This window comes from Acomys minous (genome assembly GCF_964271855.1).
Source record: "Acomys minous genome assembly, chromosome: 1".
Taxonomy (NCBI): Eukaryota; Metazoa; Chordata; class Mammalia; order Rodentia; family Muridae; genus Acomys; species Acomys minous.
The window spans coordinates 56,142,409-56,166,196 of NC_140483.1; the positions used below are offsets into that span (position 1 = coordinate 56,142,409).

Genomic DNA, 23,788 nt, shown 5'->3' on the forward strand with positions numbered 1-23,788 from the left:
GCAAAAGTGGGGGGGGGGGGTGGAGTTAGAAACAAACTTGGAGCGTTCTCCCAAGCTTGGGACCTTCAGCTAAATGCTGTGGAGGAACCCACCCACCGGCATCTGAACTGGGAGGCTACCCCAAATTAGGGCTGGGCTGCAGAAGAAGCCAGGCCAGCAGCAGATAGCTTCCCCTCACCACAAGCCCTGAGCCCTGAGGAAGAAACAGCCTCCGGTGGCCCTGTGACCTCTGGTTCCGTTCCATTCCCACCGTGACACCGGAACAGAGGTTCTCAAAGTGTGAAAGGCAGCTCACTTCTGGCAAGATCACCTGCGGAGGATCTATTTATAAAGCCTGTCCACCCACAGAACCACAACTGTGCCAGCCTGCCACTTCTCCCTAACCGACTAATTCTGGCGCAATTTGCAATCTGAGGCCAGGTGTGGTAGTGTGATTTTTTTTTTTTCCCTTAAATCCCAGCACTCAGGCAGAGGCTGGAGGATCTCTGTGAGTTTGAGGCCAGCCAGATCTCCATAATGAAGTCCAGAACCGCCAAGGATACGTAAAGAAACCCTGCCTTAAGTGGGGGGGTGAGGGAGTCAGGGTGGAGGTGCAGGCGGGGGGCTTAGAGAAAAGGAAAGAACCTGTCTCATACCAAGCCGTGGGCCTGACTCACACCTGTAGGCACACCAGCAGGGACATTAAAACAGGAGGGTACCATGAGTTGAGCCAACTTGGCCTATGAAGTGAGTGAGATCTGCCTCAAAAAAAACAAGAAACGGCATCCACAAGACAGGTCATTGGATAAAGGTGCTGGCTTCTAACTCTGACACCTGAGTTTGATTCCTGAGACCCACAAAGTAGGAGAAAACAGACTCCCCCATGTGTCTTCTGACCTCCACACATGTGTCACGGGCGTGTGGGCAGGCATGCTAAGTAAATGTAATAAGAACAAAACAAACAAATAAATAAGAATAAACAAACAGCAACAACTACGCAAACTAATTATTTTAAACCTTCACATTTTGATGACGGTAGAGGCATTTAACACATAGGAAACCAAGGTGGGCAATCGAGTCTCTGATTCCCTGGCACTTTTTAACCCACGTGGGCCCCAGATGCCACAGTGCCTGTGGGGAACAGCAGTGCTACCTAAGAACTTCCTGCTGCCTGCGCAGTGCTGAGCATTTCCTGTGCCCCAGCCTCATTAACAAACCAGTGGTGGAGCTTCCTGTCGCTGACTTTCCATTCTGCGCCAGTGCTTTGCTGTTTTCACTCTGCTCTTGGGGGTGGGAGGACAAAGAGTGTCTCATGGACCCTCTGGGCCTCTTGGTAGTTTTTCCCCCTGTGCTCCTCCTGTTTCTATCAACAGGCAGAACTTAGAGAGAGTCACCTCAGCCACTTCGCACTAGGAACATCACCACCTGGATGAGAAAGAGCCCATCACCTGCAGTGGGCACTGTGGCCACCCCGAGTAAACCAAAACCTGGTACTTTTGAACCTTGTACCAACTCAGCTTGATGAATTTCAGGTGAAGGTAGGGAGATTTGGGTTTTATTGTATTTTTGTTGCTGTTAGTAATAGCAGTAGTACACTCACGTGTGTGTGTGTGTGTGTGTGTGTGTGTGTGTGTGTAGGAGGATCAGAAGATAACTTGTGGGAACTGGTTCTATCCTTCCACCATGCAGATGGGGGGGGGGCGGCGTGCAAACTTGAGTCATTAAGATGGCAGCCAACACCCTCACCTGGAGAACCATAACACCAGCCCAAAGAGAGGAGTTTGCTGGGAACAAGTTCTAGAACATAAGGTTAGAATCCTTCAGAAAGATATAAAGGCCGGACGTGGTGGCACACGTCTTTAATCCCAGCACTCGGGAGGGAGAGTCAGGCAGATGGCTGTGAGTTCAAGGCCAGCCTGGTCTACAAAAACCAAGAAAAAAAGAAAAGAAAGACCAATAACTTTTTTGTTTGCGAGAACTTTGGTGAATATGATCAAGGAAGAACTTGCTGGGAGGCTTCTCTGTGGGAGTGCTTGCCGACAGTGTACACAGCTCTAGAGTTCCAGCCGCAGGGCTACACCTGATGAGCGCGGTGGCACACACCTGTAAACCCCAGTGCTAAGGAAGCAGAGACAGAAGGATCAGGATTTCAGGGCCACCTCGGCTATACGTCCTGGCTACCTACAGAGTTCCAGGCTACCCTGAGATACAGAAAACGCTACATCAATGGCTACGTGGCAAGTCCCAGGCTAGACCAAGATACATGAGACCCTAGCTAAAGAAATAGGAAGAGTCAAGAGTACAAAGTGACACACTTTGGAAAACATGAGGATCTGGAGAATTTGCTGCTGTCCTATTATCTAGTTTTTTGTTCTTTTAAAAGGTGGTTATATGCAAAAGACACACCAATTTGCCTTTTTTCCTATGAATCAGCAACTTAGAAAGAGCAAGAAAAAAAAGTGACATCCATACTGGCTGGTCAGTCACAACACCGAGAAGGCTTTAGAAGCTGCAGAGCCAGCCCCTCAGAGGTCCAGTGATGTACAGCACCCACACCCCTCCAGAGATCACAAGAAGGAACTCCAAGCCCAGCACTGTGCAGGGGACTCCTGGCAGCCTGGAAGGGTAAGTGCTTTGAGAAAATAAACTCCAGGCTCCTCTTGCTCAGGAGTGGGCTAGCCTGGCAGTGCTGCCATACTTACAACCCAGGCCTGGGTCCACTAGGACCAGCGAACTTTGACCTGAGAGCCATTTGCTGAGGGATGCTGAGGGAAAAGAAAGATAATGGGATAAGGACAGAGGGCTTGATAGACAAGAATTTCTGACTGGATTTTTTTCCTCTCAGAGGCCCTAACTCTGCCCTCAATCTTTCCCATCTCTTGTCCCACCATGATGGAAACAAACATCCTAATTTCCCAGCAATGAGTTTTTAGACGCTAAAGCCTTGTCCTGAGTGAGAAACGTAATAATAGAAGTTGTGAAGTCTGAGGCCATAGGATCTTACAGAGCTAATCATGGCTGTAAATTCACCCCTGAATTTTTCAACCTCAGATAAACAAAAGTAAAGTGTAGAGCGGGTGTTGAGACTTTAGGAATATGAATAGGAGTAAATTTCAGTGCTCTGATCAAAGTAAAAACCAATGAAAGTCGGGTTTTTTGGTGTGCTTTTTTTGGGGGGGGGTGTTGAGACAAGGTTTCTCTGTATAGCCTTGACTGTCTTGGACTCCCTTTGTAGACCAGACTGGCGTCCAACTGACAGAGATTCACCTGCCTCTGCCTCCCTGAGTGCTGGAATTAAAGGTGTGTGCCACCATGCCCAGCTGAAAGTGTATTTTTTTAATGCTGTAATTTTCAGAAATTTCAATGTTACAACAAGGTAAATGAATGTCAGCTGCAGGTAAAACATGGATGCTGAAGAGAAATGAGTTCATATCCATTGTTGCAGCCTGAACCATCCTCCTGAAATGATTTCCTTTTTTTAAAATTACTTTTCTTATTGGGGTGGGGGTGGGGGGTGGAAGGGTACAGAGGTCAGAGGGCAAGTTGCAGGAATTGGTTCCCTCTTTTCACCATATGAGTCTCAGGGATCAAACTCAGGTGTCAGGCTTGGCAGCAGGTGCCTTTACCCACTGAGCCATCTCACTGCCCCCTAAAATTATTTCTTTTTTAAGTTGATTTTTGCCTTGTTGTTATTTTCTCTTTCTTTTTCACTTGGTAATTAGTAAATAACATTTGTATTTATGTGGTTATGGTTAACATATTGTTTTGAAATATGTACACATTGTAGATGGCTTAAGTTGAACTAAGCTACCATATGTGTTACTTGACATTCCTTTTTATGAGAGGATACTTCAAAGAATACTAAGCAATGCTCAAGAATACATGATTTTCAACATATGAGCTGAGAAAACTCACTTCAGACACAGAAGCTAAAAATGGAAGCTTTATTTTCTGAGCTCAGGGAGGTGGTCAGTTATGGATCTGAGCCACGTCCTTGAGGGGAAGTTGTGTTGCATATTTAAAGGTGACAACCACGTAGAGGGGGGCTGACGGTGGAATGGCACGGTCAGCTCTGCCTCGTTATTTTATTAACAAGAAGTTCTAGCTGACCTCGACAGTGTGCCTGGCCGTTGGGGGTGGCTGGGCTTGTGGTTGGGGGATTTCTGGGAACAACAAGGCCACAGAGTTTCTCACTGAGCATAAACATAGTTTATGGTCAACCTGACCTCGTATAGGGATTCTTTGACATCAGCAATGAGCTGAGATGATGTGGATGGTGGGCCTGAAATAAAAATACCCATAGTTATGCTTCCCAAAAGGAGCAGGCCTCAACAATGTTGAACTTCTTCCTTCCACCTGACCTTTGACATCCCTGAGAACCCTCCCTCGCTGCCCCTGGTGACCCTTTTACTACCCTCTGCTTCTATGAGTTCAATCTTTTATTCTGCATGTAAGTGAGCTGGAGCAGTAGCTACCCATTCCTAGCTTCTTTCGCTTAACATTATATCCTCTGGGTCCATCTACCTTGTCACAAATGACAAAAATCTTCTTTTTTAAAGCTGAGTGGTATCCACCGTATATGCATTCCACATTCTCTCTATCCAGTTACCTGTTGATAGACACTCAGGTCAATTCCATATTGTGAATTTTGCTGCAATAAGCATGACAGTTTAAACATCTCTAATAAACATGGGAGTACAGACACGGCTTTCACTTGCTCTGGATATAGATCTAGTAGTGGGACTGGCAGAGCATATGGTGGTGGTTCTATTTCTAAGTTTTGGGGAAATTGCCATGAACAATTTTCCACAATGACTGTGTTACTCTCAAAATAATTTCCGCGTTCATTCTTTTGTTATTTCATCCACATATCATTAAACAAATATTCATGAAGCTCCTACCAGAGATGCTACTTGAGATGCTGAGTGAACAATATTGACAAGTCTGTGACTTCTTGAGGTTCAGTCAGTGTCAGTGTTTGATGGCAAACAGGTAACCAAATAAATATATACTATCAGTCTGCCATAAGCGCTTTGAAGAAGAAGGAGAACTGAGTAAGAAAACTGTGAATGATGCATAGGACCAGGGAAGATCTCTCTAAGGAGGCGATATCACTATAGAAAAGCCTTAAATGAATGAAGGGCTCAGGCGCACTTCCTGGAAAGAGCGAGAGGCCATCTGAGATTAAACGATTCTTCATGTGGACAGGAGCAGCAAGAGGTCATGGTGGTCAGCATCAGGGGTAATCGGGTTGGAAATGAGCCCAGAGATTAATCAAGAGAAGCCAGATCACATTAAAAAAAAAAACCCTCACTGAGTACACCCTAGAGATTTGTTGTCAGTACAATGGGAAAGCCGTGGAAGATTCTCAGTGGAGGAGAAACATAGAGTGATCATTCTAGCTCACGGGTGAGAATGACATGCTGAAGTCAAGAGTGAAATCCAGGAGAGCCACCAGGGAGGTGACCACTGTCAAAGACCATCTGGAACTCATCTTGGCTTGTGCCAGGGTAGTAGCAATGGAACAATAAGAAGTGCCTGGGCTCAGAGCAGATGCCCTTGCCCAGGGCAAAGATGATTAAGTGAAAGTAAGGCATGAAAAATCAGTCAGTCAGGAGTAGTGCCAAGGGTTTAGACTGTATCTCTAGATAGTGGAAAGTCTAGAGGAAAAGCCAGCATATGAAGACAGACCAGGGGCCCAGTTATGGTCTGAGATGTCTATTGGACAACCTAAGAGAAATAGCCAATAGAAAGCTGGATCAGTAAGCCCAGGACTCAGGAGGACAAACATCTTTGCAGGTATTATGTGGTTTTAATGTTTGGGGGACAGCTGCCTGTTCCTACCAGACGTCCACTGCTTGCTTCCTGCTAGAGTGGGTGTGGCCGCCTGATGTTGCAACCATCTGGACGCATTTCAACCCCCAAACAGAGCCACGACTGCAGTCCTATCAGAGAACTGCAAGGCCGCTCGGAGCTAGTGTTGGTTAAATTTCACCCAACAGTCTAGTGTTGCTTAGAGACCAGCTCCATGTTTTGGGGGGTTACTCCAGTTCATGTAAGCTGGATGCTGTCACAGAGCTCCTCCCTATTAGTGAATTGAGTAATCCTGTCCCAGCAAGCCAGGAAACCTAGGCGCTGGGCCAGAGGTGTTTGGTGTTGGAAGCTTGCTGATAGCCGGAGAGGAGAAAGAGAGGGATCTCCAGGCATCGACCACCCTACACTCGTCTTCTGTGTCTGCATCTTCTGTCCTAGGAAAGCTTGGCTGTATTGCTCTTCCTTTCTGAGTCTCAGGATCCTTGGGTGCAGAGAAGGATAGGCGGGGCTTTGTGAAGATTAAATAATACGTATCATGTGTAGGCCCCCTAGCACCTGGTAGGTGTTCAAAGGGATGGCTCTCTTTTCCACATACGTCGTGATAGGTAATCTCGAGCCAAATTAAAGTATAAAGGCAGGTTTATTGGGGCCGGCTCTTGGCCAGGGTCCCGACAAGTGGGGCCCAGGAAGTTAACATGCAGATAGGGAGAAGTTGGGGGAGGAAGAAAGAGCGTGCGCACACAGAGGAGGTGGAGAGAGAGAGAGAGAGAGAGACAGACAGACAGACAGAGAAAGAGACAGAGAGAGACATACACACACACACACACACACACACAGAGAGAGAGAGAGAGAGAGAGAGAGAGAGAGAGAGAGAGAGAGAGAGAGAAAATGTCTGCCCAGCCCCTGGGCTGGAAAGTTCAGCATAAAGTGTGGGGTATGCCAGGCACGCCCTGTAACATGTAGAGACTGTGGAATGCTTGGAGAATCCAGAGGCCAAGTTCTCTTTTATATGCTACCTAGGCACCCCCAAGGTCTGAAACCCAACACTCAGCTCCTCTCTCCGTGATGTTTCTCCTCATAGATGACTTTCTTTCTTATTCCCTTCCTTCTTTCATTATTTTAAGTTATGCATATTTGTGTGTGTGAATGGGGGTTTGAACACTCTGAGGCCAGAAGCATTGACTCCATTGGAACTGGAGTTACAGGGGTTGTGAGACCCCAGTGGGTGCTGGGAACTAAACCCTGAACCCCTGGAAGAGCAGCAGACACTCTCAACCACTGAGCCATCTCTCCAGCCCCAAGAGATGACTTGCTCAGAGATGATTCTGTCCGCTTTACCTCAACATCTGTCATAGTTGTGGTTTCTATTGCTGTGAAGAAACACCATGACCATGACAACTCTTAAGAGAAAAACATTCCATTGGGGCTGACTTACAGTTTCAGAGGTTTAGTTCATCTTTGTCATGACAGGGAAACATGGCAGCACTCTGGCAGACATGGTGCTGGAGAAGGAATCGGCAGGCAGTGGAAAGAGAGACACTGGGCCTGGCTTGAGCTTCTGAAGTCTCAAAGCCCTGTGCCCCATGACACACTTCCTCCAACAAGGCCACACTTCCCATAATGCCTCTCCCTAGGAGTCTCTGGGGGCCATTTTCATTCAAACCACCACAACAAGCTTCACCTGGCTCCCATTCTAAACCCTTGCATTGCAAGGGGGCTCTTCCTGAAGGAAAGAATACGGGCAGAAGACATATACAATTTAAACCAAGGTTGATTCAGCAAAACTCAACAAAGCAAACACTCCAATTGAAGTGAGCACCAGGGGCAAGGCGCAGCTCAGTGACCACTGCCCTGCTGATTTAAAGGAAGCTTTTGTGAATATGGATGAAGTAGGTGGCTTAGTCACAGAGTAAGGTGACCTTTTCTTCTTCCCAAACCATGGTGGGCCAGGTCTCCCTTTTAGAGTATTATTTCTCATAGTCACTAAAAAAAGGTGGAGGAGGTTAAGACCATAATGCGAGTGATACAATAACATCATCAGTCTTTTGAAAGCACATGTATAGGAAATGCCTGGATGCCTTGGTTTCTGATGTAACGGGAACAATTGCACTTCATCTTCGAGGCTGTTTAGCTACAAAGGGGCATCTGTCCATCAGGGCAATCAGCCAAGATCCAGCTGTGGTTTCCCATCCGTTTCCTCATACCTAACTCTTGGCCTACCCAGTATCACTTGGGGTCTCTCTCCTGAAAGAAACCTTCCCAAGCCCAAACCTTTTGGCCACCTGGGCCATGACACCTAGTTTTCCTCCTAGAGAGAAAAGCCAGATCATTTTCCCTGGCTTTGTGGCGCTCCTGGCCATCTTCCTGGTCATCGTGGCTGCCTGCATCCTGTGGAACTGGAACAAACAGAAGAAGCGTGAGTCCCGGGCTTGTCTCCAATTAAGCTGCAGTAGAATCCATCTTCCAGCCCCTCATTTAGGTCCTGGGGCATTCTCTGAGTCCCCGTCCCCGCGCCCGGAGTCCTGTGTTCTTCCCTGATGATCTGGCCCTAAGCTGTAGCCCTAGGGTAGATCTGAGTGCCATGGAGAAGACGTTGCTCAGGTGGTCCTTACGGCCGGTTTCCCCTTCCTGCCTTTGTCCACTGAATGCCTTCTCCTTTGCCTGAATTATCTTTCATGATAGCTGACGAGGGTGGGGAATATTGCTGGGGACCATTCACCCTGAGAGTCCCCACTGCCTGCGTCCTGACCTAGTCTCCCGTTGCCTTTCAGGTCGAGTCCCTTACTTCCAAGTAGCTCCATCGCTGACTCTGCCTCCACCCAGACAGCGAGCAAAAAATATTTACGACTTCTTGCCCCAGCAGCAGGCAGAGCTGGGTAGGTTTCTCCTAAGCCAAGATGCACCTCTCACCACTCAGAAGCAACTCTTTCCAAGTATCCAGGCTGCAGAACAGCACCGAGCAGTCTGCATATCCAGTGGGGACTGGAGAGCTCTGAACAGAAAGAGCACAGGTCCAGTCGGCTGGGTTTGGGGTTTGCTTTCTCTTCGTTGTAGGCAGCAGAGGAAAGCCAGTTGCATCATAGGTGGAGAAGGATTGAATAAGACCACGACGCTGGTGTTGTAGGCAAGGGATGGGTGGGAAGCTCTCCACGGGCATGCCCAAGAATGCATTCAGGTCTCAGAGCATCATCCTGTAACTCTGACCTTCTCACCACAGAGCACTGGACACTAGATTCTAGCTTCTCCTCGCAGGCTCCATACAACCCCATTCATCTTTTTTAAAATAATAATAATAATAATGACAATTATTAGTATTAGTATTAGTATTAGTATTAGTATTAGTATTAGTATTAGTATTATTGGGTTTTTGAGACAGGGTTTCTCTCCTGGACTCACTTTGTAGACCAGGCTGGCCTGGAACTCACAAAGATCCGCCTGCCTCTGCCTCCCAAATGCTGGGATTAAAGGTGTGTGCCACCACCGCCCGGCCCCCACTCATCTTTTATGCAGAGATAGTTGGGGCTGAAGCACTCCACAGCCCACTGTCTTCAAGATTCATTTTGTTGTTGCAGGGAGACATCAGTCGAGTGGCTTCAGTACCGAGAGCCTCCTCTCCAGAGAGTCAGACAGCCCTGAGCATGAGGTAAGAGCCAAGGGAAAAGATAAAGTCCCGAGAGCATGGCAGGAGAGTGGAAGTGAATGGGGTCTGGTCTCATATGGGTCACATCCTGCAGAACTTCCTACTGACCAAAGAAACAAAATAACAGTTTAACTTATGGCTTGCACAATGACACATTGCTATAACGCAGCACTCAGGAAGCCAACAGCAGGTTAGCAGGTAGGCGTAGTCTGAGGTACATTGTAAGTTCCAGGCCTACCTAGACTGTATAGGAATATTGCGCCAAGAGAGGGCTGTGGGGGAGGACCAGCACTTAGGATTTTAAGAAAGGCACATGCATTCAAGTATGTGATGTTAGAACTGAAAGTGTTTTTTTTTTAAACAAAGACATGACACTTTGTTTACCCAAATAAATGTTTCTCCATCCAGAGTGGTCACTCCAGGAGGCCAGAGCTATTCCAATGATGCTGCACATGTTCAAGCCACACTTTAAGCCTGTCTATTCAAAAATGCTCACGCTTTTATTTTTTGTATTGTATGTGTATGAGTGTTTTGCCTGTATGTATGTATGTATGTATGTATGTGCGAGCACCACATGTATGCCTGTTGCCCCAGGGAGGTGAGAAGAGATCATCGGGTCACTTGGAACCAGAGTTATAGACAGTTGTAAACTACCATGTAGGTGCTGAGAATTGAACCTGGGTCCTCTGAAAGAGCAGCAAGTGCTCTTAAGCTGCTAAGTCCTCTCTCCCGCTCCTACAACCCACCTTCAGGCATTACTTCTAGGGCCTATGCCGAACCATTTCCGTTATCCAGAATAGCGGAGCTTTCTCTAAGTCATTTATCACTGCAGTTGATGTAGACTCTACTTGATCAGTGAGAATGTGCTGGTCCATCCAGGGCAGTAAGTAATGAATGGAAATGTACTGGGCTCATCATTCTGGAGGCTGGAAAGTCAAGGGGATGCGTCTGACCAGGCTCTCATGCTTTCTTAGCTTGCAAGGTACAAGGCATCATGTAATACAGAACAAATTCAATTTATTAAGTTCCCACTCCTTTAACTAGTCCATTTCTGTAACAACAACAACAACAACAACATTATTTCTCTCTCTCTTTTTAAATTATAATATGTCTGTGCTGGGCACTGGTGGTACACAGCTTTAATCCCAGCACTTAGGAGGCAGAGGCAGGTAGATCTCTGGGTTTGAGGCCAGCCTGGTCTCCAAAGTGAGTTCCAGGACAGGCAGAGTTATATAGTGAGACCTTTGAATAAAACCAAAATAAAACTAGTAGCGTGGCACGGAGGGTTGTGCCTGTGAAAGCACTCAGAAGACTAAAGCAGGATTGCCTATAGCTATCCGACCTCGTCTACGTAATAAGTTCCAGATGAATGTGAGAAAATAAATGGTGGAAGGGATTTCACACTAACGGTCCCCATGCTTTTCTTGACATTTCTGGATTCCTAGAAACCAGGATCCTTCATTTGTATTGTTTTCTATCTGCTAACCCTGTTCCGAATACATTATGTATAGCAATTCTTTTACAAGGCTCACAAAAGCCTTATGACATAGACACTGTGGCAATCTCAATTTATAGACCAGGAAGTGAAGGCACCAAGGTAAGATGTTTAGACTCAGCACAAAGTGGTGAAGCTGGCATTTGCGCTCATTGTGAGTCTAACTAAGTCTCTGTCTTGAGCCCATGCAGCACTGGACCGCCCCATGTGCTTTGGTGATGTGTACTGTCTCCATTGCAGGCCTTGTTCCTCCCCGCTGAGTCCACCACAGCCAAAACCTGTTGTGTTCTAACATCTCATTTCAGCCACTATTTTTCTTCATGTTTTTGTGATATTAAAGGTTGGGCCTGGAGGCTTGTGCATGCTACATAAGTACCGTATCTCTGAGCCACAGGCTCAGCATTGCTTTTCTTATTTTTTTTTCCTTTTTTCTTTCTTCTTCTTCTTTTTTTTTTTTTTTTTTTTTTTTTTTTGTTTGTTTGTTTGTTTGGTTGGTTGGTTTGGTTTTGGTTTTTGGTTTTTTGAGACAGGGTTTCTCTGTGCAGTGATGGCTGTCCTGGACTTGCTTTGTAGACCAGGCTGGCCTCGAACTCGAACTCACATTGATCCACCTGCCTCTGCCTCCCCAGTGCTGAGAGTAAAGATGTGCGCCACCACGCCCGGCTTTTTTTTTTCTTTTTTTAAAGATTTATTTATTTATTATTATGTATACTGTGTTCTGCCTGCATGTACACCTGCATACCAGAAGGAAAAAAAAAAAGACACTAGATCTCATTAAAGATGGTTGTGATGTACCATGTGGTTGCTGGGAATTGAACTCAGGACCTTTGGAAGAGCAGCCAGTGCTCTTAACTTCTGAGCCATCTCTCCAGCCCCAATATTGCTTTTCTTATACTCAGCCCATAGCCCCAGAACATAACTGGTACCTAAAACCTTGCCGTGTGAGCTCCTGACTTGGACCTTAGCTCCGAGCTAGAGGACTGAGTGAAGGGACTGTAATGCCAGGCAGCGCGGGGAGCGAGAGCGGCTGTGTCCCTGTTTCTGCTCCCATCTTGTCACTTTCTCTTCTTCTTTGCAGGTCCCTCAAGCTGATGGTTCCCTTCAGATGCATAGAGCTTATGTTCATGCCGTGGAGTACACAGTAGGCATCTATGACAGTGGTACAGTGCCCCAGATGTGTGGGCACCTCTCCCCCTCAGCACATTACATCAGTGTCGGAGCGTCCAGAGATGACTCCAGCATTTCTTCCAAGGAGTCAAATGATTATGTCAATATCCCCACAGCAGAGGAGTCCGGTGAGGCTCTAAGCGCCACCAAATGCCCTCCTGAAAATCATCTTGGTCTTCCAAGTGCCCAGAAGCTGGAGTTTGCCGAAGGCAGGCACGCAGGCTGTGGGGATGCCGCCGAACACACTGGTTTGTGGGCTCCAGCTAAGGGTAGTGATTCACTCAGTGATGGAGAAGAGTCATCTCAGACTTCAAATGACTATGTCAATATGACAGGTTTGGACCTTGAAGATGTCCAAGAGAACCAGCCCAAGGCGGCTCTTCAGGGCTGCAGAGACTATGAAAACGTCCCGTCGGCAGATACCAATGAAAGGCAGCTGCAGACTGAGGAGGAAGTGACATCTTCCGATACAGACCACGGAGAGCCTGTCCGGAGGAGCCGGTCTTCTGTGTGTTATATGGCATTTCTGCCATCTACCCAGAGTGAGAACTCTGAGGTGGTACATGGAACAGAGCAGTCAAACGAAGACTCCAGTGATTATGAGAATGTGCTAGTTGCAGACTCAGAAGGCAGGGACTGGGAGCAGGCGCCTGCTTCTTGACATCCTTCTGAGGAGGGAACAGCAAGCGACCTAGCTGGAAAGCTCTGTGAGGCAGTCTACCCTGCTGAAACAGCTAGAAAGGATGCCGGAGTGGCCAAGGATCCTGTTGGATTCACTTGGCTAGGCTAAGGAGGCTAAGAGGAGCAGGGCAGCAGCAGGTCGCATAGAAAGCAAAAGACTAGGAAGCCCAGAGAAGAAGAAGTCTCAGTCAAGGTTGCCGTTAGCTCTCAGGCCAACTGAAGATAGTTTAGTGACACTATCTTATTGGGGAGTTAGACACAGAAAGGTGCCTAGCACTTAGAACCACGTGGAAGTGTGACATGGTCGAAGATAATTCCCTTTGCAAGCACCAGCAAGCTGCAAAGTGGGAGTGTAGATTATGTTATGACCCCGACAGGCCAAAGGAGGAACAAGTTGGGCCAGGCAATTTCCAACTTGCGAAGAGCTGATGAGGGCATAGCCCCGGCCAGACCCATCACTATTGATATGATTGCAGATCGGACACCTGTCAGATGAGCCATCTGTTTCATCCTTAAGAACTGCAACCTCTTTTAATGTATACTGGAGTTGTACAAATAAATTAACCTGTTGTAGATAAGGAGGGGTAGGTTCCCTTTCAACTGTTTTTTAAATTATTATTGTTTTTTGCTTGTTAGTTTTTGTTTTGTTTACTTTTTTGTTTGTTTGTTTGTTTTGTTTTCCAAGACAGGGTTTCTCTGTGTAGCCTTGGCTGTCCTGGACTTGCTTTGTAGACTAGGCTGGCCTCGAACTCACAGAGATCTGCCTTCCTTTGCCTCCCTGAGTGCTGAGATTACAGGTATGCGCCACCCTGTTTTTATTTTATCAACCGGCCTTAAATATGGTCCGGTTGCATATAATATACTGTGAGATATCCACTCGTTTCCCAAGACTTTCCCTTTCTTCATCTCTTCTCCTTCCCACAAGACCCCTGCATTCCCCTAGATGGTTTTACTTCTACTTTTCTGTCATCTGTACATATATGATTTTATCTATTGATTGTCTATCTATCTATCTATCTATCTATCTATCTATCTATCTATCTATCTATCTACCTATCTCTATCTATAAAATCTAGGACTCACTAATGAAAGGAAACAGAAGCCAGAAAGGGATTGGGGAATCTGAAGAAGAGGAAGGCAGCTGTTGATCCACACTGCTGGTCCTGGTTGCTGCTGCAGCAGTTTGATGAGAAGTTGGAGATATTCTGACTACGAAGGTTGGACTTGCCCCAAGCAATCTAATGACCCTAAGCAGCCGGAAGTGGTCTAAAAAGACCACACCCCCTTCTTCCCCTAACCTTCTTTCTCTCCTACCAAGTCTTGAGGGGTTGAAGGGAATAAAGGTTGGAAGGGAGGTAGAGGTAGAAGAACCCAATGAAGTAGTGAAAACAAATTTGTCTATATTGGAATCCTGAAGAAGTTGCTTCTAATACCTGCAAAGGAACGCCTCAACAACACGGCTAATCCACTTGCCAGCAAGAGTGAGAACCAGCCGGGTGGTGATGCACACGCCTGAAATCCCAGCACTTGGGAGGCAGAGGCAGGCAGATCGCTGTGAGTTTGAGGCCATCTTGGCCTACAAAGTGAGTTCATGACAGTCAAGGCTACACAGAGAAACCCTGTCTCGAAAACAAAACAAAAAAAAGGGTGAGAACAAGTAGGCAAAAAACAAAGTTTCCTTCTTCTGTGTCTTTTGCTCCTGGCTGCTGCCTGAAGGTGTGGTTCAGACTTAGTGCACGTCTCAAATAGTCTGATGGAAGAAAATAAGAAAATTCCTTATGGGAGGAGCATCCAGAAGCTTGGGTTAATTCCAGATGCAATAAAGCCGGCAACCAAGATTAGCCGTGAGTCATCACCTGACCTTGTAGTTACTGTGTCTCCTCATCAGAATACTACCTAGTCTAAAACACGAAGAGTCCCTTTTGCCCTCTAGAAAACCGCATGCCATAGCAGTGTCGTCCCTGATCCCGTAGCCTTGTGGGACAGTATCCAGGGACCGACCCGTAAATACTTCCAGAAGCTGGACTAAGCCGGTGATGGCCTGCTTCCCCGGAGTTACAGGAAAGTGGATATAACCTACCCTCTCTTTCCTCTTGCCAACCACTCCCCTCAACACTCCTAACACTAACCAGGAGGTAGATGTTTGTTTCAATCTTGAGGGATTGGGATCTTTTCAGAAGGATACAACACAACCCAGCAGGGCGTTGGGGTGATGTTTTGTGCACTTAGTGAAGGTTGTCCTTGTGTATTCGGACGTTGATTTCTGTACCCCAGGGAGCTGAGTACAGGCTGGTCTCGGGTTATGTAAACGTTGTTCTCCGTCACAACCGTTCTGATTGGTTGAAGACAGAGTTGGACAGAAGCTTCTGATTGGTTGAAGACAGAGTTGGCCAGAAGCTGGCGCCTGGCACGGTGGTGGCGCACACCTGTAATCCCAGCACTCGGGGAGGCAGAGGCAGGCAAATCTCTGTGAGTTCCAGGCCAGCCTGGTCCACAAAGAGTACAGGGCAGCCAGGGCCACACAGAGAAACCCTGTTGAGGGTGAGGTGGGGGTGGGAAGAGCTGACCCAAAGGCAGGAGGCAGGAGAGACTCGGCGGGACTTCAGGCAGCGATAGGAAGTGGGGAGTCACCAGCAGGACGCGGAGGAAGAAGCAGGGTGTAATAAACATGTAAGGGCTTGATTCAAAGCCCAGTGTAGAAAGCAGCTGACAGTCCAAAAGCTGACGTGTGACCATATGTGTGAGTGATAGATAAAACCTTAGTAGTAAATTCTGACCTAAGAGCAGCCACGACTGCAAGTTGGTGATAAGAGTGACGCAGAAAGCTAGATGTGTGAATTAGAGATGATAAGGTTAAGTTAAGTATAAAAACCCTGAGAAGAAGCAGCCAGTTACCTCGCTGTCACCATGACTGCCTGAAATGCTGTCAGACGACGAGGCGCTCTTCCCGGACGGAGCAGACAGACACGCTGTCAGACAACAACACGAGAACTGAATCAAGTCGCAGCAGCGAACCTGTTCGACAGAACATCGCGGTATCAGGTCGTATACCCTAATGGCATAAGCTCCTAGAACATTGACATTATAAGATGCTAAATGCTACTCCTATTGGAATTAAGATAGTTTTAAGAGTGTAATGGAATGGTATTGGTGGCTCGGCCTTGGAGCCTTAGCCGCCGCCTTTTGCTGTAGTTGTTTTTGTATTGCTAATAAATCTCTCTTGCTAAAACATACCACTTGTACTTGGCCTGCTTCCTTTGTTCTGGATCCTGAGTGTAAACTCTCTGCTTGCGACACAGGACACGTAATAGGCCTTGTGGTGGGGCGTGGGCTAGGCCAGAATAACTGGGTTGGAATTGCTAGAAACTGCCCAGCTATAGTCTCAGAGCTTATAATAATAATAAAACCAAGTTATTCCATCTGCTGGCGGTCTCAGTGAAACTCCTGTTTAGCAGGACTCTCCTTCCCACCTCAGACGTCCGCTAATGGAAAGAAAAAAACTTGAGGCCTTTCACAGGAAAAATTCTGCAAGTAGGGGCCAGCCCCTCACCACACACCTCTACACAGGCCCTCGGTTTAATGATCCGCTGCCACCTTTTTTAAATGCTTCCCCACCACCACCACCAAGCAGGGTCTAATATGCCCAGAGCAGTCTCAAACTCACTGTGTCGCCAAGGACGACTTTCCATTTTTGTTCCTCCTGCCTTTTACCTTCCAGGTGCTTAAGGCACCACACCTGGCCTGCCATCTTAAAAACTCTTGTCTTTGAAAGAAATCCTTACTTTTGAACTTGCGCTTTTGTGACTGCCGTCCGTGGGACAGTAGGGGACTCAGTCAGAAAGAGAAGATACACACAATATGCTTTCCCACCTCTGTTCACAAGTATCTCGTTTGCTACAGTAAGAAAGCAAAGTGATGAATATGACATTCAGCTTTGCTACTCCTTTTCACTCAGGTTGGGACACCATTGCATAGAATTTGTGCTATCCACCGTGCAGGTGTGTTAACTCAATTCAGTCTAGTCTACAAATTCCCTTGCAGGTATGTACAAAGGTTTGTCTCCTGGGTTATCCTGACCCTGCCCAGTTGATAAAATTAATGATTGCAAGCACAAGTCACAACTAAACTGGTTTCACCCCCAGCAATGCAAGATTGGATCAACATAAACAAAATGAACAAAATGGTAGTTGACTGTAGATCAAGTTAAGGAAAGAAATCCTATGATCATTTGGATAGGTGTGGAAAAGTTTAACATGTGCTCACAGTACATTCCAGGAAAAACTAGAAATACGCAAAACACACACCAACATTGTAAAGGCTATATACAGCAAACCTATATCCAACATTAAACTAAATGGGGGAAACTGAGATTTTTCTAAAATCTAGAGTGAGACAAGGATAATAACTTTCCACTCATATTCAACATGATTTTTAGAGTCTAAGAGCAGTAAGACGAGAGAAAGATATAAAAGTTAAAAATAGGGTAGGAAAGCCAAGTGCAGTGGCACACCCCTGTGATCCCAGCACTCAAGGAGGCAGAGGAAGGTGGATTGCTGTGAGTTTGAGGCCACCCTGGTCTACAGAGCAAGTCCAGGACAGCCAGGGTTACACAGAGAAGCCCTATCTGGAAAAACCAAAAAGGAAAAAAAAATCTAGGAAGAAGTTAAATTATTTCTATTTCTAGATAATATGGTTCTGTACTTGAAAGCCCCTGTGGACCTTACTAGAAAACTTTTAGATAGATCTGATAAGCACTTTCAGTAAAGTAAGAGAACACAAAGTCAACACAAAAATAAATAACTTGTATATACCAAAAAATGAACTGCTGAGAAAGAAACTAGAAAATATTCCACTTATGATAGCTTAAAACAAACAAACGAAGAAACCTACCTTAGGAAACCAGAGTTGTCTACATTGAAAAATATCAAGACAAGGCCAGGCATGGTGGCACACGCCTTAAATCTCAGCACTCGGGAGGCAGAGGCAGGCAGATCTCTGTGAGTTAGGAGGCCAGCCTGGTCTACAAAGCTAGTCCAGGACAGCCAAGGCTACACAGAGAAACCTTGTCTCGAAAAAACAAAACAAACAAAAGAACCTTCTATAGGAGGTAGCACAAGAAATAATCCCAATAATTATCAATGTGACCACAGGGGATTAAGGAAAACATTAGCAAAGTGAGCAGACAGCCTAACAGAACAAGAGAAAATCTTTGCCGGCTATTTCAGACAAGAGGTTCATATCTAGAGCAAAAAAACTACCAGTCAACACAAAAGCTGATGGACTGAACAGGCAGTTCTCAAAAGAAGAAGCACAAATGGCCAATAAATATTTTTAAAAGCATTCAACAGCTTTTCCACTCTGCGGAGCACTGGATATGTGTTTCCATTATTAGCCTCGAAAGCAGGTGCTTGACTGGGGTCGAGGCCAGAGGCATAATCTTCAAAGGGCTGGTAGAGACCAGAAATTTCAGAGTGAAGCTCAGGGGACTGAAGTAACAAGTTGTAACTGGGGCTAATCTGGGTGTGGTGGAGCGAGCCTTTAACCCCAGCACTAAAGCAGGCAGGTCTCTGTGAATTCAAGGCCACCCTGGTCTACATAGTGAGTTCCGGATCAGTCAGGGCTAAATAGTGAAGACCCTGTCTTAAACAAAGGAAGATAAAACAAAGCAAAAGAAAAAAACAAACAAGTAAAAACTGAGAGAAATTAACCCCCAGAAAAGGTTATAACTTATTAGTCCCATAAGTAGAAGCTCAGCAACACCTAGAAACTTGTCAGAAATGAATAAATTTTAGTACTTCTTTGGAGTCAAACAAAGCCAGCATGGTGGCACATGCCTTTAATCCAAGAATTTGGGAGGCAGAAGCAGATGAGTCTCTGTGAGTTCAATGCTAGCCTGGTCTACATAGTGAGTTCCAGGACAATCCAGGGATATAGAGAGAGACCCTGACTCAAAAGAAAAAACAAGAAAAGAAAAAGAGGGGCCTGGAGAGATGGCTCAGAGGTTAAGAGCACTGGGTGCTCTTCCAAAGGTCCTGAGTTCAATTCCCAGCAACCACATGGTGGCTCATAACCATCCATAATGAGATCTGGTTCCCTCTTCTGGAGTGCAAGCACACATGCAGGCAGAACATTGTATACATAATAAAATAAATACATAAATAAATCTTTAAAAAGAAAAGTAACCTTGAAATAACCAATCTATTATTCTGTCCCTTCTTTCTACTGTCTTCAGTGGTGGTTTATTACAGCAATAGAAAAGTAAGTAAGATACCATTCAAGATTACATAGTTAGACCTTGTCTCAAAACAAACAAAATTTCAGGCTTTGGATATAACTCAGTGGCAGAGGACTTTGCTAGCATGTGTGAAGTCCTGAATTCAGCCCAGCACTACAGAAGGTAGAGGTGGGGGTGGGAAGGAAGAGGAAGAAGAGGAGGAAGAAGAGAATGAGGAGGAAGGAGAAGATGTGAAGGAGGAGATGAGGAGGAGGAGGAAGAAGGGGAGGAGGAGGAAGAAGAAGAAGAAGAAGAAGAAGAAGAAGAAGAAGAAGAAGAAGAAGAAGAAGAAGAAGAAGAAGAAGAAGAAGAAGAAGGCAGTAACTAAAATAAGGCAAACGATTTTATTGATCTTAAGGTTCTAATGGACTTTGATTGGCAATGCCTGAGTCATGCAGCATCCAATCTCTGAAATGAAGAGGGTCTTCAGTGGGACCAGAAGAATGGACTTTACAGGCCCAGAAAAGCTGAAGTTCCTATGTGCAGCCATCTTGTTGTATCTGGAAAACACTGTTTGCCTGGAGTCATCCACTATCTCTGGCTTTTACAATCCTTCTGCCCTCTCTTTTTCATAGATCCCCGGGCCTTGGGGGAAGGGGTTTGACAGACATCCCACTTAGGCCTGAGTGCTCCAAAGTCTCTCACTCTCTGTACATTGTCCAGTTGTGTGTCTCTGTGTTAATTCCCATCTCTGCAAGAAGCTTCTCTAATGAGGAGGGAGTCAGGCACTGGCCTATGGATAAAGCAGGGTGTCACTACAAGTCATTTTACTGCTGTTTCTTTAGCAGAGTAATAGTAGTAGGTGTCTCCCTCATAACAGGCCCCCAGACCTTTGCACAGCTGATGCCATGTTAGAGTCACTGATGCCACCCTTCTGACCTAAGAGCCCCACATATGAATGACACTAACACCCGCCCAAACAGGACCAAAGACCCAATCCATCATTGTCCATAGTTCTAGGAAAGTCACGAAATGTACCAACCTTGCTTTTTGGTTTCTGTCGCTCTGCTTATTGCTAACTGTTCTTGCTAATTGAAGTGTGTCAACCAGGATAGGATTTTTGTAAATAAAAAACGAAGACAATAAAACTCATGGCTACATGATTTGGGCAAGTTTCCCATGTAACCCACCAGCTGGTGAATAAAAACTTTCTATTGGCTTTAAGAGCCTGTGTGTTCTTTGAAGGAGTTATGTCGCCTAGGCCCTAGGCCCATGATCTAGCCAGTCTCAGATTCTGGCCACTTTAGCAGTGTCGGGTGTGTGTTCCTTCTTAAGATGTGGACCTTAGACCCCGTTTTAGTTAGCATTTCTATCGCTGCAAAGAAACACCAGGGAAGGAGTGGGTTATTTGTCTTATACATTCACATCCATAGATCATCACTGAAGAAGTCAAGACAGGAACTCTAACAGTGCGGGAACCTGGAGGCTAGAACATGTCGTGGCCATGGAGGCAGCGCTGCTTTCCGGCTTGCTCAATGTGCCTTGCTCAGCCTGCTTTCTCATAGAACCCAGGACCACCAGCCCAGGAATGGTACCACCCACAAGGGCCTGGGCCTTCCCCATCAATCACTAATTAAGAAAATGCCCTACAGCTGGATCTTATGGAGGCATTTTCTCAATTAAGGCTTCTTCTTGGGGGCTAGAGAGATGGCTTGGGAGTTAAGAGCACTCATTGGCTGCTCTTTTCTAGAGGACCTGAGTTCAGTTCCCAGCACCTACATGGCAGCTCACAAGTGTCTCTAGTTCCAGATCCAGGGCATCCAACACCCTCATACAAATAAATATGCAAGCAAAACACTAATGCATTACACACACACACACACACACACACACACACACACACACACACACACTGCTTTCTTCTTTTCAGCCAGGCATGGAGGTGCATGCCTGTAATCCCAGCACTCAGGGAGGCAGATGTAGGTGAATCACTACGAGTTTGAGGAGGACAGCCTGGTGTACAAAGTGAGTTCCAAGACAGCCAGGGCTATTACACAGAGAAACCCTGTCTTGAAGAATAACAGCAACAAAACAAAACAAAGGTTTTTATCCTTTTTTCAGATGACACTAGCTTGTGTCAAGTTGACATAAAACTAGCCAGGACAGATCGAATTACCAAAAAAAAAAGTGGTGGGTTACTCACATAACAATTGTGCTAGTGTTGAACCCTAGAGTCCACTCGGGTAGTAGGGGGTCGTCGCAAGAGACCACTCAAGGACCATAGTGTTGATGCAAAAGCACAAGGTTTATTGCTGACGCGTGTCAGGGGACCTTAGCACTCACTCGGGAGGGGAGGCACCCTGAGTCACTGTTACAGACTATTCTTAAAGGCTAAAACCGCAAAGGTTAGGAGGGGTGCGTGCCCTATGTTAGGATTGGCTCTGGTGATCGCTAGGGGTGCTTGTCTAATTATTATTGGCTATTGCAGGGGTCATTGGCCTCTGGCAAAAAGGGGTGTTTTTGGCAAAGAGGAGTGTTGGGGAGTTTCCAGAGAATTTCCAGATGGTAATTGTTTACCTTAGTTGAAATTGTTTATCTCGGTTGGCCACCTTGATCTCAGAAACTAAAGCTAAGCTGGCCTTCAATTCTCTCTGGGTCATTTTCCCAAGCTTGTCTGGGTCACGTTCCCAGGCTGGCTGAGAGAGAGAGAGCCTTACACTAGCATTGCACCAGTCTCTCTTGCAGGCAGGTCCGTGTGGTAGGTTGTAGGGTTTGTAGCTGGGTGATACTGATAACTGCCTTCCTCCTGTGGTGGCATGCAGAGTGCCTTTCAGCATCAGGAATGCCACAGGTTAGGAGTGAAGGTCCTGGTTGGGCACTAGCTTGACTTCTCTAGGTTCAATGACATTAGCAGTGTTGTCTTCAGTGATAGGGCTTTCCCATTAGGTTGTGGAAAGCAACCAACAGCCTCGGTCTGTGATGACCTATTCTTGGCACTGGAGGTTTTACTTGGCGGCATAAGGTGTCTAGTTGGGGCACTGTCCCCCACATATTGTGCCTCCATTTCCATTCCTTTCATATCTATATCTATAGTTAGGAAGCTTCTACAGTAGTAGATCTCTATATGATTTTTCAAAAGGCCTTTAGTATTAGCTGTCCTCCCCATATTCTCTCATCTATCCTGCTTTGCCATCCTCTGTCCCATTTAATTGTCCTCATCCAGTTCCCCCTCATCTTTCCATAACACTCTATGTTAGTTCCCTTTCCTAGGGAGATCCTCTATCCCACCCCCTTGGTCCCTTCCTAACCTCTGAGGTCATTCTAATTTTAGCACAGGTATTGACAGCTTAAAAGTGAGCATCCACATATAAGAGAAAACATGCAATAATTGTCATTTGGGGTCTGAGTTGCTTTACTCAGGATGCCTTTTTTCTTTTTCTTTCTTTCTTTCTTTTTGTTTTTTGTTTTTTGTTTTTGTTTGTTTTTTGTTTTGTTTTGTTTTGTTGTTTCAAGACAGGGTTTCTCTGTGTAGCCTTAGCTGTCCTGGACTCACTTTGTAGACCAGGCTGGTCTCGAACTCACAGCGATCCACTAGCCTTTGCCTCCCAAGTGCTGGGATTAAAGACATGTGCCACCATTGCCCAGCAGGATGCCTTTTTTTCTAGCTCCATCCAGTTCCCTGCAAATTTCACTATTTCACTTTTCTTAGTGGCTGAATAACATTCCATTGTGTAAATGCACCACACTTTCATCATCTGTTCACCAGTTTATAAACATCTAAGGTGATTCCAAGTTCTGATTATTATGAACAGAGCAGCAAAAGATTTCATACTTGCTTTTCCATGTTCACTGCTGCTCTATTCCAGGCAATGAGCCACCATATCCAGCCCACAGTCCACGGACCCTGGAACATAGCTCAGCTGGTCGGGTCGATGCCTAGCATGCACGAGGCTCCAGGCTTGTAAGCGCTAAGCACAGGGTCTACCATTGAGCTGCACCCCAGTGGGTCCTGCTGCTGAGCTGCACCCCAGTGGGTCCTGCTGCTGAGCTGCACCCCAGTGGGTCCTGCTGCTGAGCTGTACTCCAGATGCCCTCCCTGTCTCTCTCTTTGTTGAACATAGCTCATATATATCATTTCAGCATTAGCAAATACTGAGCCCACCTCCTAATCTGTAGTCCCTCTTATTTCCTTTTCCTTTCCTCTTCCTGCTAGCTAGATCTTCCAGCATGACACTGAATAAAAAGCTGAAGCCAGCTATGGTGGCACACTCCTTTAATCGCAGTCCTAGGAAGGCAGAGGCAGGCGGATCTCAGAGTTTAGAGAAATCTTGTCTCAAAAAAACCAAAAAAACCAAAACCAAAACCAAACCAAACAACAACAACAAACAAAAAAAAAAAGAAGAAGAAAAGAAAGAAAGAAAAAGGAAACGAAAAAAAATAAGGATTATTATTTTGCAGCCTGTTGTTCAAGTTTTGAATATTGGGCTGGGTTTATAGGCCTGCAGTAAATTCCAGCATATCATGAGAAGGGGGAAAGCCACACCTTCGGCTCTTCTGCCTCCATTTTGTATATGCCTTCTTTGTTTTAAGTCATCCTGTTCTGCAGTCAGATGGAGTCCAGGAGGGATAGGCCAGACGGAGAAACATCTGTGATAAAGGTAGGACTAGCCCTGAAGCAACAGCAGCCTTCTGACACAGGACAAAGCCCTCCCTGTGCAGTCCCAGCATCCTGTCCCCTCCTCCTCCTCCAGGCTGGGAGCTCATGTCAGTACCCAGAAGACGGGGCTAAGGATGCTGC

General features: G+C 46.1%; 1 protein-coding gene across 1 annotated transcript; it reads left to right on the forward strand.

Annotated features, from left to right (window-relative positions):
- Positions 1-1,233: 1,233 nt before the first annotated feature.
- Positions 1,234-16,009, forward strand: LAX1 (lymphocyte transmembrane adaptor 1). Its single transcript, XM_084783986.1, has 6 exons — positions 1,234-1,517; positions 2,413-2,604; positions 8,106-8,209; positions 8,565-8,669; positions 9,366-9,436; positions 12,007-16,009. The coding sequence occupies exons 2-6, from the start codon at positions 2,519-2,521 to the stop codon at positions 12,754-12,756; spliced, it is 1,116 nt and encodes a 371-aa protein (XP_084640112.1). The 5' UTR covers positions 1,234-1,517; positions 2,413-2,518; the 3' UTR covers positions 12,757-16,009.
- Positions 16,010-23,788: the final 7,779 nt, after the last annotated feature.

Coding starts and splice junctions, on each gene's coding strand:
- LAX1 (XM_084783986.1), top strand. CDS start 2,519: ATGTACAGCACCCACACCCCTCCAGAGATCACAAGAAGGAACTCCAAG. Junction 2,605..8,105: donor ACTCCTGGCAGCCTGGAAGG/GTAAGTGCTTTG, acceptor TTTTCCTCCTAG/AGAGAAAAGCCAGATCATTT. Junction 8,210..8,564: donor CTGGAACAAACAGAAGAAGC/GTGAGTCCCGGG, acceptor GTTGCCTTTCAG/GTCGAGTCCCTTACTTCCAA.